Source organism: Hemitrygon akajei, chromosome 18 (genome assembly GCF_048418815.1).
Source record: "Hemitrygon akajei chromosome 18, sHemAka1.3, whole genome shotgun sequence".
NCBI lineage: Eukaryota > Metazoa > Chordata > Chondrichthyes > Myliobatiformes > Dasyatidae > Hemitrygon > Hemitrygon akajei.
In genome coordinates this window covers 14,559,719-14,576,836 of record NC_133141.1, presented here as the reverse complement: position 1 = coordinate 14,576,836, position 17,118 = coordinate 14,559,719, and the positions used below count along the sequence as shown (strand labels likewise).

The window sequence follows — 17,118 nt, the reverse complement described above, 5'->3', positions numbered from 1 at the left end:
AAAGGATAAAGTGAGAAAGGCCCTGCCCCGGTAAAAGGTACAATTATTACTAAACAACGCAGTGGTTTAATTATTAGGTTTTGGGTTTTTGATCCTCCATATCAACCAGGCACGGATGGGAACGTGCTCAGGAGCGATCTGTCACTGGATCGAACTCGGGAACTTTTGTTCCCGAGCCCGGCGCTGAAACATACGTTCTTAAGTGTTTTATATGCACAGAAAGGCAAAATATATACTATATACTAAGACTAATGTTTGACTAACTGATGCTAAATAATACCGGATGTACCTGTTCCGACTTACTTAGTAAGAGAACTTACGATTTTTTCGATCCCGATCCACGATAACCCACCCGTATACTTTAAATCATCTCTAGATTACTTATAATACCTAATACAATGTAAATGCTATGTAAAATAGTTGTTATACTGCATTGTTTAGGGAATAGTGACAAGAAAAAATGTCTGTACATGCTCGAACAAGTGCTGGAAGAGCTCTTCCGGGTTTTCGCAATTCACGGTTGGTTGAATTCACACATGCGGAACTCGCGAATAAGGAGGGCTGACTGTATCTAGAATTAACTGATGATTTAGACCAGTGGTTTTGAACCTTTTCTGCTTGTGGACCATGTTTGACTTCATTTATCTCTGTGACCCCCACCCTCCACAGTCTCTGTTAGTTGATAAAGTTTTTTTTGTCATCTGTATTAATTATTCTAATATAGTCAACATTTGTTTTAACAGGTTATAGGTATTATATGTTAAATATAATGTTACAGGTGTATATGAAAAATAAAGCTATTTCAAATCTCTGAACAGAATATTTATATTTGCCCATTCATTTTATTCATGGTTCCAATTAAATTACTGTATATAAATCAAAAAGAAATGTATGTAAACTTCATCAGAAACTCATATGCCTCCCAATTTCTGATTTTAGAACACAGCTTCAGATTACAGGTTGGAGCTAATGTAGGACAGAACCCATTCTAATTCTACATTAACTAAAGGATGATTACTATTCAAAATACAATTGGTTTATTGTGCCTTTTAGTTTTAACCAGCAATTGAAGTTTGCTTGCAACCCAAAGAATCACTTAACACTGATGCTTTTACACACCTTAGTTCTAAACTTCTGCTCTCTTTATGCTTAATTTCAATAGCTATTGTCTACGTGCTTAGAGCAACACTGAAGTTAGTTGCATATTCAGTATGAGGAGAAAAAAGGCTTACCTTCCATAAAAGCTTGCACAGCTTTGTCTACACAATTGTCATAATGTTGCAATACCAGAATGATCTCATTGTTACTCCTGTTGGGAACTATTGCACGAACAGCAGTAATCTGAGCAAGATAGTACAAATACGCAACAAATCATATCAAAAGATAGTCTTAAAAACAATTCTAGATAACACTGCATAAACAGACAACCATTCATTTTAATCTCCGCTGCAGTACACAATGACTTGAAATTATTTAAAATTTGTAAGGTGGCAAGATACAAACTGTTATTCTGACATGAACAACGGCATCAAAGACATTCAAAAGATATGAAATTAACTTCAGCAGTACAATTGAGCCAACAGAGCATTGGCAGCATGGACTTCACTCTATTTAAATGTTCATTTCCATCCAGCTTTGTGCTGCTGCCCATAATTTACATCTCATTTACTTCTAAATTACATATCACAAGCAATGATTTGTTTAAACATTATCACCAGTGTTAGGGATCCATTCAAACGGCATAATAATTATCTCAAGATAAAATTGTAATAAAAAAAGTCCCATCATATCTCAAAGTTTGGAGAAACCCCACCTCAGAGTGGAATAGTAAAACTGAATAGCTCTCTTAGTGATCTAGAAATATCAGAATAAAAGATTTTGGGAGGATGGTAAAAGGAAATAATGTAATCATAAATGAAGCACTAAACTGTTGGAATAGCTGGCAGTGATTTATATCCTTAATTCTTAAAAAGAGCATTACAGTTTCTGATAAAAAAAAAGTTATTGCTTCATGGGGTTTGTTAAAAGGACATCAAGAAAATGTGGACAGGAGTTACTTGAGGAATGCAAATATGTTTTCTGAGATTGAAATACAGATTGGTTTTAAAATTACTTTGCATGTGAAAAGGAAAACAGATTTCAGAGAAGCAAACCTTCTTGAAAGTTGTATATGATGCATCTTAAAAACATACGAGCCTGTTAATATTTTATTATTTGCTATTGATATAATTAGTCCAGCTGAATGTGATAACACGAGTGGAAAACAAAGAAAGATTGGAGGTGAGACTTATTGAGGTGGGCCATATTACAAGGGGAGAATAAAAACTAATCAACCCGTTTGCTTCACAAACAAGAGAAAATCTGCAGATGCTGGAGATCCGAGCAACACCCACAAAATGCTGAAGAAACTCCGCAGGCCAGACAGCATCTAAGGGAAAAGGAAAGTCAACGTTTTGGCCCTTGTTTCAGCCCGAAACATCAACTGTGCTCCCCCTCCCCCCATAGATGTTGCCTGGCCTGCTGAGTTCCTCCGAGGAGTGAGTGAGTGAGGAACCCATTTCCTTAGTAGAGGGGCTAATAACTTGGAGTATAGAGGAAAGATGAAAACCATCTAACTTCACTTAAGGGCAGGAGGATTCCAGAACCCACTGTTTAAATGGGAGTTTGGGGCAGAAATCCTTGTCTGATTTAAAATTTACAGGGCTGTAGATATGCTGAGAGTTTGTGTTAGGTTGGGTTGCTCTTTTTATTGAGGTGCACAGGCACAATGGGCTGAATGGTCCTGCCCAGCGTCACACATTTTGTTGTCCTATCAAACAGAATGGTCTGATAATTTGGGACTAGATTTATTAACTTATCCAAGCCTTTGAAGTGTCAGAACATGGATCCCATGCCTTTCTATTCATACGCCCCTTTTAAAATTGTACCACAAGTTTATGTCAGGTCTCTCTTCATTTTTCCAAAATGCACAAGCCAGTCTTCACTGCTGTTCAGAATCAGGACTGCATCAGTGATGGATCTCCAGCAAAACTGCCTTCCTATTTTCAACAGCAAGGTCACATTAAAACTGGCAGCAAGTCAACTTTATTTCATTCAAAAGACTGAAAACTTTTCTTTGGAAGAAGAATAAGCATCTAAATCCAATAAAGTTTCACAACAGTAAAACTAAAGACTGCAACAGAATCCTGGAAATACTCAGCAGGCTAGGTAGCATCTGTTGAGTGGTTCCAGCACTTTATTCTTCTTTCAGATTTTTACCACCTGGAGTTTTTCCAACTGATTATACATATTTATTTCAGCTCACTTTTGTCTACTTTATGGATTGCTGATGGCTCTGCTGAGAAAAACAAGGAATAAGTGAGTTTAACAATGCAAGAAGAGGACCAACATCAGGCCCATCAGAGTGCTTGAATGGTGATGTAGTTAAAAAGCAAAGGGCACTTTTTTAAGAATTGCTGTCACAAAGCAAAAGGAATTGCTATAGCACTAGATATCCTGAATGTTCTTAGGGTCCTACATAACTCACATTTTCTCCCCAAGTTGTTCTTCATCAGCCCAAGTATATACAAAAACAATTACGTGGAATTTAGCTCAATTTTGGCATGTTTAAGAGATGTAAAAGTATAATATGACTCTTAATATAGATTTAAGCAAATAAATACACTGCTTAAAGACTTGTGCTATTCCAACAAGTTGCATTTCTAAAGCAAACACAAGGAAATCTGCAGATGCTGGAAATTCAAGCAACACACACAAAATGCTGGTGGAACACAGCAGGCCAGGCAGCATCTATAAGGAGAAGCACTGTTGACATTTCAGGCCGAGACCCTTCGTCAGGATTAACTGAAAGGAAAGATAGCAAGAGATTTGAAAGTAAGAGGGGGAGGGGAAAATGCGAAATGATAGAAGACCTGAGGGGGTGGGGTGAAGCTGAGAGCCAGAAAGGTGATAGGCAAAAGGGATACAGAGCTGGAGAAGGGAAAAGATCATGGGACAGGAGGCCTAGGGAGAAAGAAAGGGGGAGGGGAGCACCAGAGGGAGATGGAGAACAGGTAGAGTGATGGGCAGAGAGAGAAAGAGAAAAAAGTTTCATTTCTAGGTCGACACAAAATCTAGTCTTAATTTCCACCCAATGTACAAACAACTCTCATCCTTGAGGGAAATAAAATATACATTATTCATCTACATTAAATAGCTTTGGAGTTCCGACCAGAAAAAAAAAGTTATTGGAACACCACACTCAACTACTGCATAACAGTGGTCCACCTTCATTGTTTAAACCATGGTGGACACCACTCTCAGGCTCACATTGTCCTAAGCTTTCAAGCTTGCTAGCAATAAGCTTTCAGTCTGAAAAGCACTCTAGACAAGCATTTCCCAAAAAATAAGTGCCACATAAATTTATAACTGAAATAACTTTAGATCTAGAGCAATGTATAAAAAAAATTAAAATTTGTTTAATAGTACTGTTAAATGTTTTTGCACCATAAGGTTCAGAAAGGCTGTTAACAACCATGGACAGGTCAATATTCCCATCATGGCCTAAAAAGCTTAATTAAATTTAGTGCCAGTAGTAAGCAAAATACTAAAATTTCACTATGTAAAGGACATTTTGTTTAACCAAACATGGGTTGTGAAATGTTATTGTCATGCCATTTTGTTAAATATGATATATAAATATGTATTGTATTGAATGCTCATGGTGCAGTCTTCTTTACACTGAAGAAACCAAATGCAGTTTGTCTAAATGGTTTGCAGACTGCCTTCTTTCAGTAGGTAAGATGAACCCACTCACTTTTGATTTTAATTGTTCACCTCACTTCCACTCTGAACCTCCCTATGTTTGACTCCTACATTGCTCCAAGCACCAAGGCGAGCTCAAGGAGCAGCATGTTCTCTTCCAAAAGCATTTTTACTTTGTTTCTGATTTCCAACACTTCCAGTTTTATTTTGCTCCAATAAATGCAAGTTATTGTTTGAAGCTAGATACACAAAATACCATTACCTTTTCCTTTATCTTGTCATTAGATCCGCCCTGGGCCATCACAGCTTTGGACCGTGTGTCAAACACAACTCCAGTGGGGTCTGTTCAGGAAAGAGTCACAGAATTATGGATTTTCTCTTTTCTATTTCACTTTTGTATGATCTCACTGCAATTCTAACACACTCCGACAGATACAGTGGATTCCAGTTAATTAGGCCATCAGTTAATCAGGGCAACTGCTTATTTGGGACAACTCTAAAAGAACAAAAACTAATTGATTAAATAGCTAGGATCCCTTTCAATTATTTGGGACACTATGCTGCTTAATTTGGGCAGGAGACTTGCTGAACAGTCTCTAACTAGCATCATTTGTGTATAGTGGTGTGGCCGTTACACACTATACCATGTTTTTAAAATAGCATCAGTTGTGTGTGCTTGTGTTATGTTATCCATTTGGGCCGATAGACAGATTCAAAAAGTAATTTTTGATAATTGAGTTTTAAAAAATCTTGACAAACATTTCAGACTCTTGCCAAGATGCCACAAAATGGAGACAACAGCAGCTGAAAACATTTTACCAACTGGGCCAAATTAAAAAGGTATCAACAATCATCTTGAATGTTACAATGAAATTGAAGATTTGGAGGGTGCATTTGCCAAAAGCATTGTATCAAAACAACAAGATGGGAAATATGAAGATGATGAAGGTGATGAAGATGACACATCTAAACTTCAGCTAGTGACTACACAGGATGCCAGGAAATTTATTGTTGGATTATGATATTACTTCATGCAGGAATGCTATGAAGGCAGTCCATTATCCACACTAGGTGTTTGTGGTGATTTTGTTCATTTACAGTCATCAAACGAACACGGCAGCATACACTGGATGAATTTCTCTATTAATAATTGTTAGGAACTAATGCAGTTTAATAGTACTGGTATTGGAAGTGTTCTAATTTGTGCTGTACTTCATTTAAATAATTTGTTACTTACTCAGTTAAATGCTGACTGGCTGCATTACAGTCTGATATGGGAACACTAATACCTTTGAGTGGAAAATCCTAAAGAAGGTAGTGGATTACCCAGTACATCACGGGTAAAACCTCCAAAATATTGAGCACATCTAGATGAAACATTGCTGTAGAAAAGCAGTATTCATCAAAGATCCTCACCACCCAGGCCATGCTCTTTTCTCACTGCTGCCATCAGGTAGAAGGTACAGAAGCCTCAGGACTCTCACCACCAGGTTCAAGAACAGTTACTATCCCTCAACCATCAGGCTCTGGAACAAAAGGGGATAGCTACACTAATTCTATTTCTGGTGTTCCCACAACTGATAATCTCACTTTAAGGACTCTTTATCTTGTTATTTCATGCTCTCGTTATTTATTGCTATTTATTTATATTTGCACTTGCAGTTTGTTCATTGATCCTGTTTACAGTCACTGTTCTACAGATTTGCTAAGTATGCCTGCAGAAAATGAACCTCAGGGTTGTATGTGGTGACATGCATGTACCCTGATAATAAATTTTACTTTGAACTTTTAAATGGCAGTTGGTCTTTTTTTTAAAAACTCTTTTTAACTATTTCCATGAAACTTTGGCTAATTGGGGCAGTCACTTAATTGGTCCCAAAGTCTCCAAATTAACCGGACTCCACTGTACTTGATATTAACAATGAAGAAACAAAATTAACTGCTCTGCATTCAAATTTAAATATCAGAGAGAAAGCGACATTATTTTCTTACTCAGATGCAGTAACAGAACTTTGTTTTGTGGTGACACAGATGTCCCTGATTCAAACACCACAAAAACTATTTGCTGAAGGATGAAAAGCTTTGAAATAAATAAAAGGATCTTTTTAGAAGTACATTTGCCCCTTGTTAAATGATGCCAGTGCAATACAGTCCTTCATGTGGGAAATAATGAAATTTGGCAAATATGAGCAGATCAATTCAATCAATTATCAGGAAAAGGCTTCATTTTTAGATCCTTCCATGGTCTTGTTTGAACTTGAACTCTATTGTGAAGGCCAAGAGATACAGCTGGTACTTCTGAAAAGCTTGAGCTTTTGCTCAAGCTGTTTTATAAATGCAATATTCCCTGTTTAAAAAAAATTCTCAAACCTTTTTACCCCCTAGTTGTACTTTAAGTTTCTTCGTAAATGGAGATGCAACACATCAGGGATTATGACTCTATAGTTCAAATTAGATTATTTCAGACAATAGGGTATTGAAAACAAGTGCGAAGTCCCCTAATCTCTATTTCCACAAACGATCTGCCGCATGGAACTGTTTTTGTATCTTATCAAAAGCACAGCACTCAGTAATTTTGATCTGTTCTTTATATTGTTTTCCTACCTGACCAATGACATACTTTGAGTTGTCCTGAAGTACTAATACATCTCTTAAAGATTACATCGTGCATTTTCATCAACGAAAAATCTAAATGTGCAGCTTTAAATTTGAAAGAACACATGACAGAACACATTGGCCCTTAATGTAATAATCTTGTTGACTGTAACAGAAGTTGCAACACAGACATTGGATGAATAAATAGAAAAGCTACTTTGTAGTGATGCAGAGTACAGAACATGCTTGGTAATGTGAACATTCTGCTGAAGAAAAATTTTGTAAGGTTAACTAATCTTTACCCAAGAACACAGGAAAGTTGGGTTTAGAGCAGCTTAGTCAAGCTATTTTTCTTTTAAATTGATTGATTTTAGACAGTTAAATACTACAGAAGGATTCCATTGGAGGAAATTATCTGAAATTTGGCAAGTGGCAGGATGGCACACAGATGTACCTATATCAATTCTTGTAAAGTGCTCTCAGCGAAGGAGGGGAAGCAAATATCAATGGTCCAAGTAGCAGGAATTGCTACTGACTTAAAGTTCTCTTCTTAGAATAGAAATTTGTCTGTATAACATAAATTACAGTTTCTGCTCCCTACTCAAGGGTGCAGTAGCTTCTATTACAAGGAAGACTCCAGAAAGGTGAAAACTATTTGCAGATGATACAAAGGTAGGTGGAGGGGCAGGTAGTGTTGAGGAAGCAGGGTGTCTGCAGAAGAACTTGGACAGATTGCAGGAATAGACAACGAAGTGGTAGATGGAATATAGTCGAGGGAAGTGTGTGATTATGTTCTTTGGTAGAAGGAATAAAGGCAAGGACTATTTTGTAAATGAGGAGAAAATTCAAAAATCAGAGGTGCAGAGGGTCTTGGGAGTCTTCATGCAGGATTCCCTAAAGATTAACTTACAGGTTAAGTCAGTAGTAAGGAGAAAATGCAATGTTAGCATTCATTTTGAGAGACCGGGTATACAAAGACAGGGATATAATGCTGAGGATTTATAAGGGATTGATCAGACCGCACTTGGGAGTATTGAGAGTAGTTTTGGACCCCTTATCTAAGGAAGGATGTGCTGGCATTGGTGGGGATCCAGAGGAGGTTCACATGATCACAGGAATGAAAGGGTTAACACACGAGGAGCATTTGATGGCTCTGGGCCTGTACTCTTAAGTTTAGAATGGGGGGAATCTCATTGAAACCTATTGAATATTGTAAGGCCTGAATAAAGTGGATGTGGAGAGAATGTTTACTACAGTGGGGGAGTCTAGGACCATAGGGCACAGCCTCAGAATTGAGGGATGTTCATTTAGAAATAATGAGGAAAAAATTTCTTTAGCTGGAGGGTAGTGAATCTGTGGAATTCTTTACCATAGACGGCTGTGCAGGCCAAGTCATTGGGTATATTTAAGCTGAAGTTTGATGGGTTCTTGATTAATCAGGGTGTCAAAGGTTACAGGGAAAAGGCAAGAGAATGAGGTTGAGAGGGATTCTAAATTAGCCATGATGGAATGGCGGAGCAGACATGATGTGGCAAATGATCTGTCTACTCCTAGGTCTTATGGAATCTTACTGATACAATAAGCTGCTTTCTACAAGCTCATGCAGCATCACAGGGCTTGGGAAACCTGCATTGTTTTCAGTAATTATGAGATCTTACAAGAGGTGCCACAGTTCTTGTCTTTGTGAAATTGTAGGTTATAGATTATTGGACCTTATTAGTTTGTGTTAACCAGCTCCAAGCCCATGTATGGAGAAATTAGTAATTCAAGAAAACATTAAGTGCTTTAAAAGAAATGAAATTCCCAATTTGAATTCCAGGGTAAAACACATCAAAAACACAACTCACTTTAGGAGAAGAGTGTTGGGAGGGGAACATTGCATAGGAGAAAAACAGAAATAGAGACTCACATTTGGGCTTTAAAAATATTTAAGATATTTTAATAAGAAAATCAAACAGAAGATACTAGTGGACATGAGGAGATCTGCAGATACCGGAAATTCAAGCAACACACACACACACAAAAATGCTGGTGGAACGCAGCAGGCCAGGCAGCATCTGTAGGGAGAAGCACTGTCGACGTTTTGGGCCGAGACCCTTTATCAGGACTTGACGAAGGGTCCCAGCCCGAAACTTCGAAAGTGCTTTTCCCTATAGATGCTGCCTGGCCAGATACTAGTGGATGCTGCATTTATGAATCACATTCATCCATCCTGATTTGCTTTCTGCCTTCCTGAATAATGAATTGCCCATAATAAACAAAACTGATTTCAAAGTTTAAAACTTAAAATTACAGAGTGTACACAAATGCAAGCAATAAGTACAAAGTAGGTGGGCCATGCAAGATATATGCATCTCAAGAACACATGAAATTGGTAAGGGCACACTTTATGTGCTTAGTAGCTCCATAAATATGGCACACACCCAGTGGTCCGTGCTATCCAGATATTCAGAGCCAAGAAAAATAGAGATACAAATCAAAGACTCACAGACCAGTAATGCAGAGAATGCTCAAAGTTTTACAAGGTGTATTATTTTTCATCTGAAGTGGACATCAGTATGGTTTCAATAATAAGTTATTTCAGAGGTACAAAATAAAATGCAATTTAAGAGTCACCCTCACTGGAGACATTGCTCTATATTCAAAAAATACTGAATTTCTGCATTGATATTAAAGAGGAATTTCTATGGATTGATCAACAAAATAGTTATATTGAAAATAAATCTTTCCCGGTTCTAATTTAAACAAATCACTAACGTGACATTGAAATACACTTGTATTCTCTCACTCCCCTCAGGCTGCCTGACATGGCCATTCCTAGTGCGTTTTAAATTCTGCATTTTCTGGCTTTAACAATGGTGATTAAATGACAGACAAAAATATTTGAGCATCAGATGGAGAAATATGCAAATTTTTCTCAAAATCCAAACTTACTGTTGCCTCAAGAAATGCCTCATCTTTTCAAGTGCTTTTGACTAAACAGATCACTGAAAAGCATCCCATGGACAATATCACACAATTAATTCAGAAATACAAAGTAACCTATGCTGGTAAGAGATGTACTATGAAGTCAACTGGTTACTTTGGGGTTTGGATGAAGAATAAGCTTGCTAGTGACCAACCTATAAAGTACACAGAATGAACAAGCTCTATTCTAAATAAGACCATAAGATATAGGAGCAGAAGTAGGCCATTCAGCCCATTGAGTCTGCTCTGCCATTCAATCATGAGCTGATCCAATTCTTCCAGTCATCCTCACTTCCCTGCCTTCTCCCCATGCCCTTTGATGCCCTGGCTAATCAAGAACCTAGCTACCTCATGACACAAAGACATATTGATTCCAAAACGATTTGTATCTTTGAACATTCACTTGTTAAAATGTTATAGCAAGGCAATTAGAAAAATATGTGATAATCAGGCAAAAATCAAAGGAAATCACACTTGACCAAGTTATTGCCATTCTTTGAAGTTATAGACTGCAAATTGCAGAGGACTGTTTCATATTCTATGCTTAGATTTCCAGAAGGCATTTGATAAGGTGCCACATCTAAGGTAATCACGCAATTTACAAACTCATGGCATAGTAGATAATATTTGACATAGACTCAAAATGAGCTGGCTAACAGGAAAAAGACAGTGGGCATAAATCCTTTTCCTGGTTGGCAAGATGAATCAAATGTTGTACCACGGAGGATGGTGCAGGGGCTTCAACCTTTTTTTTCCATTTTATACTTAGATGAAGGTACAGGAGGTATGGAGGCTGAATTCACTAAAAGCAAAGTAAGAAACTAGAGGATAGAAAAAGCTACAGAAAGGTATAGATAGATCATGAGTGGGTACAGATCCGGTGAAGAGGATTCTGCAGAAACAGCACTACTGGCACTTTTCCAGTGCCATGAGGTGTTTGCTTTAGGTAGCCCAGGTTTCATAAGCAGTAAAAATGAATATAAATGGATACAATTAAATAAAATTGTAGGCATCAAAAATGTTTTTACTTATTTATATTTCTTGGTCACCCAAGTGTTTGGAGGCATATTTCTGGTTATTTGGTCTCAATGAATAACAGTACAGTACAGGCCACGATGTGGTACTCATTCTTTTAACCTACACGAAGATCACTACCATTTCCCTCCACATAGCCTTCATGTTTCTTTCATCCATTTGCCCAAAGAGTCTTTGATGTCCCTAATGGATCTACTTCCACCCCTGGGAGTGCACTCCACATAGCCACCATGTAAAAACACACATGCCTCCAACCCCCCTCTCATAGTTTTCTCCAATCACTATTATGCTGTCCATACTATCTATGCCTTTTTAAAATCAACTTACATACTGCTCACCCTCCTTTGTTCCAAAGAGGAATGCCCTAGCTCGCTCAACCTATCCTCATAAGACATGTTCTCTAATCCAGGCAGTATTCTGGTAAATCTCTTCTGCACCCTCTCTATAAAGCTTCCACATCCTTCTTATGAGGTGACCAGAACTGAGCACAATACTCCAAGTATGGTCTACCAAAGTTTTACAGAGCTGCAATATTTCCTCACAGCTTTTGAATTCAATACCCTGATTAATGAAAGTCAACATATCATATGCCTTCTTTTGAGGGATCTATGGATGTGGACCCCAAGATCCCTCTATTCTTCCACAATGCTAAGAATCCTGCTATTCACCATGTACTCTGCCTTCAAGATTGACCTTCCAAAGTGCATCATTTCACACTTTTTCAGATTGAACTCCATCTGCCACTTCTTGGACCAGCTCTACATCCCATCAATGTCCTGTTGTAACCTATGACAATCTTCTACACTATCCGCAACACCACCAACCTTTGTCGTTTGCAAACTTACTAACTCACCCTTCCATTTCCTGATCCAAGACATTTATGAAGTTCATAAAGAGCAGGGGTCCTAGAACAGACCACTACAGAACACCATTGGTCACTGATCTCCAGCCAGAAAATGACCCATCTACGATCTTGTCTTCTGTAGGCAAGTGAATTCTGAATCCACACATTCAAGTTTCCCTGGCTCCCATGCCCCATGACTTTCTCAATGTGGATATCTACCATGGGGAACCTTGTCAAATGCCTTACTAAAATCCATATACAACACATCCTCAGCTCTACATTCAGTTTGTTTTGTCACTTCCTTGAAGAATTCAATCAGGCTTGTGAGGCACGACCAGCCCTCAAAGCCATGCTGGCTATCTCAAATCAGACCAAGCTTCTCCAAATACTCGCAAATCCTATCTCTAAGAATCCTCTCCAATAGTACTCCCACCAGTGATCCAAGACTCTCTGGTCTCTATACCTATGACCTTTCTTGAACAAAAGAATAACATTTGCCACTTTCCAATCTTCTGGTATTACATCTGGAACAAAGATCACCAAAGGCACATCTCTTGCATCCTGCAGTAATCTGGGGCAAACCCCATCCAGTCCCTAATGTTTTTCAAAAGTTTAGTACATCTTTTTCTTAAAACAGCAACATGTTCCAGCATATCGGTGAGCTTAACACTGTCCTCACAAACATCAATGTCCCTCTCCCTGGTGAATACTAAAACTAAGTATTCATTAAGGACCTTCCCTACCTTGAGGCACACATTTCCTCTTCCACCCCTGATCGATTCTACCCTCACTCTAGTCATCCTCCTGTTCTTCACATACGTGTAAAACACCTTGGGGTTTTCTTTAATCCCACTTACCAAGACCTTCTCATGCCCCCTTCTAGCTCTAAATCCATTCTTCAGCTCCTTCCTGGCAACCTCTTAACTCTCAAGAGCTCTGCCTGATCCTTGCTTCCCGAACCTTAGTACACTTCTTCCTCTTGACTAGATGTTCCACATCTCTTGTCAACCAGTTCCCTCACCCCACCATCCTGTCCCTGCCTCAATGGGAGAAACCTCACTAGGACTCCCTGCAAGTACCCCTTAAGGAACCTCCATATTTCCCTGGTCTATTTTCCTGATTACATCTGTTCTCAATTAACACTCCCAAATTCCTACCTAATAATTCGTCCTCCCCCAATTAAATACTTTCCATACCATCTGTTCCTAGCCCTGTCCAAGGCTATAGTGAAGGTCACAGAATTGTGGTCACTATCTCAGAATTCTCAGTGGATGAGCATTTCAGTCACCTGACCAGGTTCACGGCCTCTCCTCTAGTCAGCTTGTCCACACGCATTGGACACCTTTCAAACACCACCCCATCTAAACCTTTTGCATTAACGAAGTGTCAATCCATATTAGGGAAGTTGAAGTCATCTATAACAAGCCTGTTATTTTTGCACCTTCCTAAATCTTGACCTGCTCCTCGGTGTCTGTTGCTATTGGGGGGGGGGGGGGGGGGGGGGGAGTCTATAGAACACTCCCAATAGTGATTGCTCTCTTTTTATTTCTGATTCCACCCAGACTGACTCAGTGGACCATCACTCTTTAGCATCCTCCCTTTCTGCAGCTGTGACTCTCTCCCTGATTTACAATGCCACTACACAACTCTCACCTCCCTGTTCATTCTGAAACATCTAAACCCTGGGACAGCCAGCAGTCGTTCCTGCCCTTGTGATAGCCTTATCGCTGTAATGGCCACAACAATGTAGCTCTAAGTACTGATAGTTGCTCTAAGTTCATCACCCTTGTCCCTGATACTTCCATTAAAGATAATACATTTTAACCCACCCAACTGCATTTATGCCCTATTCAATACACATCCTCCCTCAGTCTTTCTATATGCTGCATCTACCTTTACACCAACTGCTCTATCCTCTGACCCATCACTCTGGTTCCCATCCCTATCAAATTAGTTTGAAACCTCTCCCAATAGCTATAGCAAAACTGCCTGCAAGGACATTGGTCCCTTGAGGTCAGGTGTAAGCCATCCCTTTTGTATAAGTCATACCTTTCCCAGAACAGAGCTCAATGATTCACAAATTTGAAACCTGGCCCCCTGCACCATTTCTTCAGCCACACATTTATCTGCCAAATCATCCTCATTGGCATGTGGCACAGGCAGCAACCCAGAGATTACTACCCTGGAGGTCCTGTTTTTAGCTTCCTACCTATGTTGCTGCTACCAATGTGTATCACAACTTCTGGCTGCTTACCCTCCCCTTAAGAATGCTGTGGGCCTGATCTGAGATGCCCCTGACCCTAGCACTTGGAAGGCAACATACCATCTAGGAGTTTCTTTCATGGTGACAAAATCTCTTATCTGTCCCCTTAACTACTGAATCCCCAATCACAACTGCTCTCTTGCAGCTTTCACACTGCACTGCCTGTTCCCTTTCCCAGCAACCTGCCTCCTGCAACTTAGGGCTGACTGTCTTCCTGTAGCTCCCACCTATCAACTTCTCATTCTCTCAGCTTCAGTTCCAGGTCTGTAACATCGTCTGAAAGGAGCTGTACCCAGGTGCATTTATCACAGATACAGCCATTAGGTATCCCAGATCTTCCACATCTTGCAAGAGGAGCACACCACTGCTCTATAATCTACTGTTGCTGCTCTAACTGGGTACTAGTAAAGAAACAAAAATTTGACAGAAACCTCAATCTATCCGCCACTACTTCTTACCCAAGCCTCTTGATCCAAAGCCTCAGTTCCCCACAATCGCTGCTCAGCTCAAACCCAATTCTATGTATTAATAATTCCTGGCAATTACCTACTAACCCAAAAGGCATCAAGCCCAGCAGAAAATTCCAGAAGTCTTCTTCAGGAATTTACAATACAAAGTATCACACAGCCCAATGGAAGGGTAACACTTTTGCCATCACTGCCCCTGCACACTGTGCAAAAAGAATTTATTATGGGCTGTACCCACACTCCTTAGCAAATTCTCTACAGAAATGTTCCTGGGACATCAGTCCTAATAAAATTGAACCCTGATTGCTCTATTTTTATATAACACTCAAATGTTTATACAAGTTGTAGCTTATTTTGCAATTAACAATACAAGGGAAGACTGCACAGACTTGAGTCTTTCAATCTGATGGAAAACATCTGATCTTACAGGTGTATAAGGTTGTTAAGGAAAAGGAACAGATTAACACAAAAAGCAAGATGCTGAAAATACTCAGCAGACAGGCCATACCTGTGATGGGAGAACAGTTGACAATTTGTCTGATTTGTAGGGCACTTGCAGTTTTATGCTTTTAGTTTAATACAAGATAACTTTAAACATAATGGTGGGAGCATGATAATAAAACATCAGTTCAAACTAGTAAAAGATTAGTCTTAAAAATTTTATTTCAGGAAATCATTCTTCACGCAATGTGTAATGAATGGAATAGATTTCCAAGGAAAAATAGGCAGAGGTACTCAATCTTTCATTTAAAAAGATGAATACTGGAATAAGAAAGATAGACGAAATGGACTTGTTCATCTGTAACCATCTTGTTAAATGGAACAAATAGCTCCAAACATACACGACTTTAATCAGGATGTTTAAGATTTTACAAAAGTAAACAGGAAACTGGTAAATTAGTGTTAGGGCAGGAGTCAGTCAAGAAAGATATTAGGGGTGAGACTTCCAAAATCCAGATATGCTTGGATGCCATGAAGCATATTAGCCTGGTAATGCAAGAAATGGAAGCCCATTAATCATTTAATTGATTAATATATTAGTAACAATATTATGGACTTAGGGAAAAAGAACAAGTCCTGTTGCTTACTTACATGTATTTCTTGCTTTACTACAAGAGACAAATTGCAATAAATGAAGCATTTTAGAAAACCTGTTCAAAAATTATTAATCTTTAAAAAAGACAACTGGAAAACACATTTCTGAACATTATTATAACTGTATTGTATCCAAACACCGATATATACATCAGGTCTGCAAGAATTTCAAAACATATCATCCAACATCATTTTTTCTCGCAGCTGTCTAGCTGGCACCAAGCCGACATGGGATGTTTTTCTGTGAAAACAGCTTGCTGCTTTTGGGTTGTTAAAAAAGAAAAACAACTTGCTGCTTCATTTGGCAGTAAAGATCATCACTATATATCTTTTTATTATGGGTTGGGTCAAAAGAATTGAGTGGTAGCTCTGCATGCCACAAAGCAACAAAATGTTTACACATGTCAACTTAGGCATGTGTGCCACAGCTTTGCCACCCCTAGATTGGAGCATTACAAAAGCCACAGTAGTGAAATTAAGAGAAAATTAAAAGGATGCATGCAAGTTCAAGTAAAATCATGGTGAAATTAAAGATCTTTTATAAACGTGGAAAGGTAGAGTAATAATTAACAATGGCGAACCTCTGGCCCACTGTTCTACTCTCTACACCTATGACTGTAGCTAGGCACAGCTATAAATTTGCTGATTGTTGGCAGAATTTCAGATGGTGTCGAGAAAGTGTATAGGAGCGGGAAATATCAGCTGGTTGAGTGGAGTCACAACAACCTTGCATTCAGTGTCAGTAACACCAAACAATTGATTGCAGACTTCAGAAAGGGCAACGAGGGAATACAAACCAATCCTCATAGACGGATCAGAAATGGAGAGAGTGAGCAGTTTCAAGTTCCTGGGTGTCAACATCTGAGGATCTATCCAGGACCAACATATTGATGCAGTTACAAAGAAGGCATGACAGTTATATCTCACTAGGAGTTTGAGGAGATTTTGTCGAGAGCATTCTAACTGGCTGCATCATCGTCTGGTGTAGTGGGAGGGGAGCATTGAACAGAATTGAAATAAGCTGCAGAAAGTTGTAAACTCAGCCAACTCCATCATGGGCATTAACCTCCCCAGCATCCAGGACCTTTAAGGAGTGATGCCTCAAAAAA

At 39.0% G+C, this 17,118-nt stretch overlaps 1 protein-coding gene across 1 annotated transcript in view; it reads right to left on the bottom strand.

The window, feature by feature from the left end:
- Positions 1-17,118, bottom strand: part of LOC140741119 (spermatogenesis-associated serine-rich protein 2-like) — a 117,110-nt gene that overhangs the window by 56,305 nt on the left and 43,687 nt on the right. Inside the window, exons 3-4 of the mRNA XM_073070909.1 lie at positions 5,006-5,085; positions 1,233-1,341 (exon numbers count right to left, since the gene is read on the bottom strand). Of these exons, the coding sequence (XP_072927010.1) occupies positions 1,233-1,341; positions 5,006-5,085 (189 nt within the window). The remainder of the gene's footprint in view (positions 1-1,232; positions 1,342-5,005; positions 5,086-17,118) is intronic.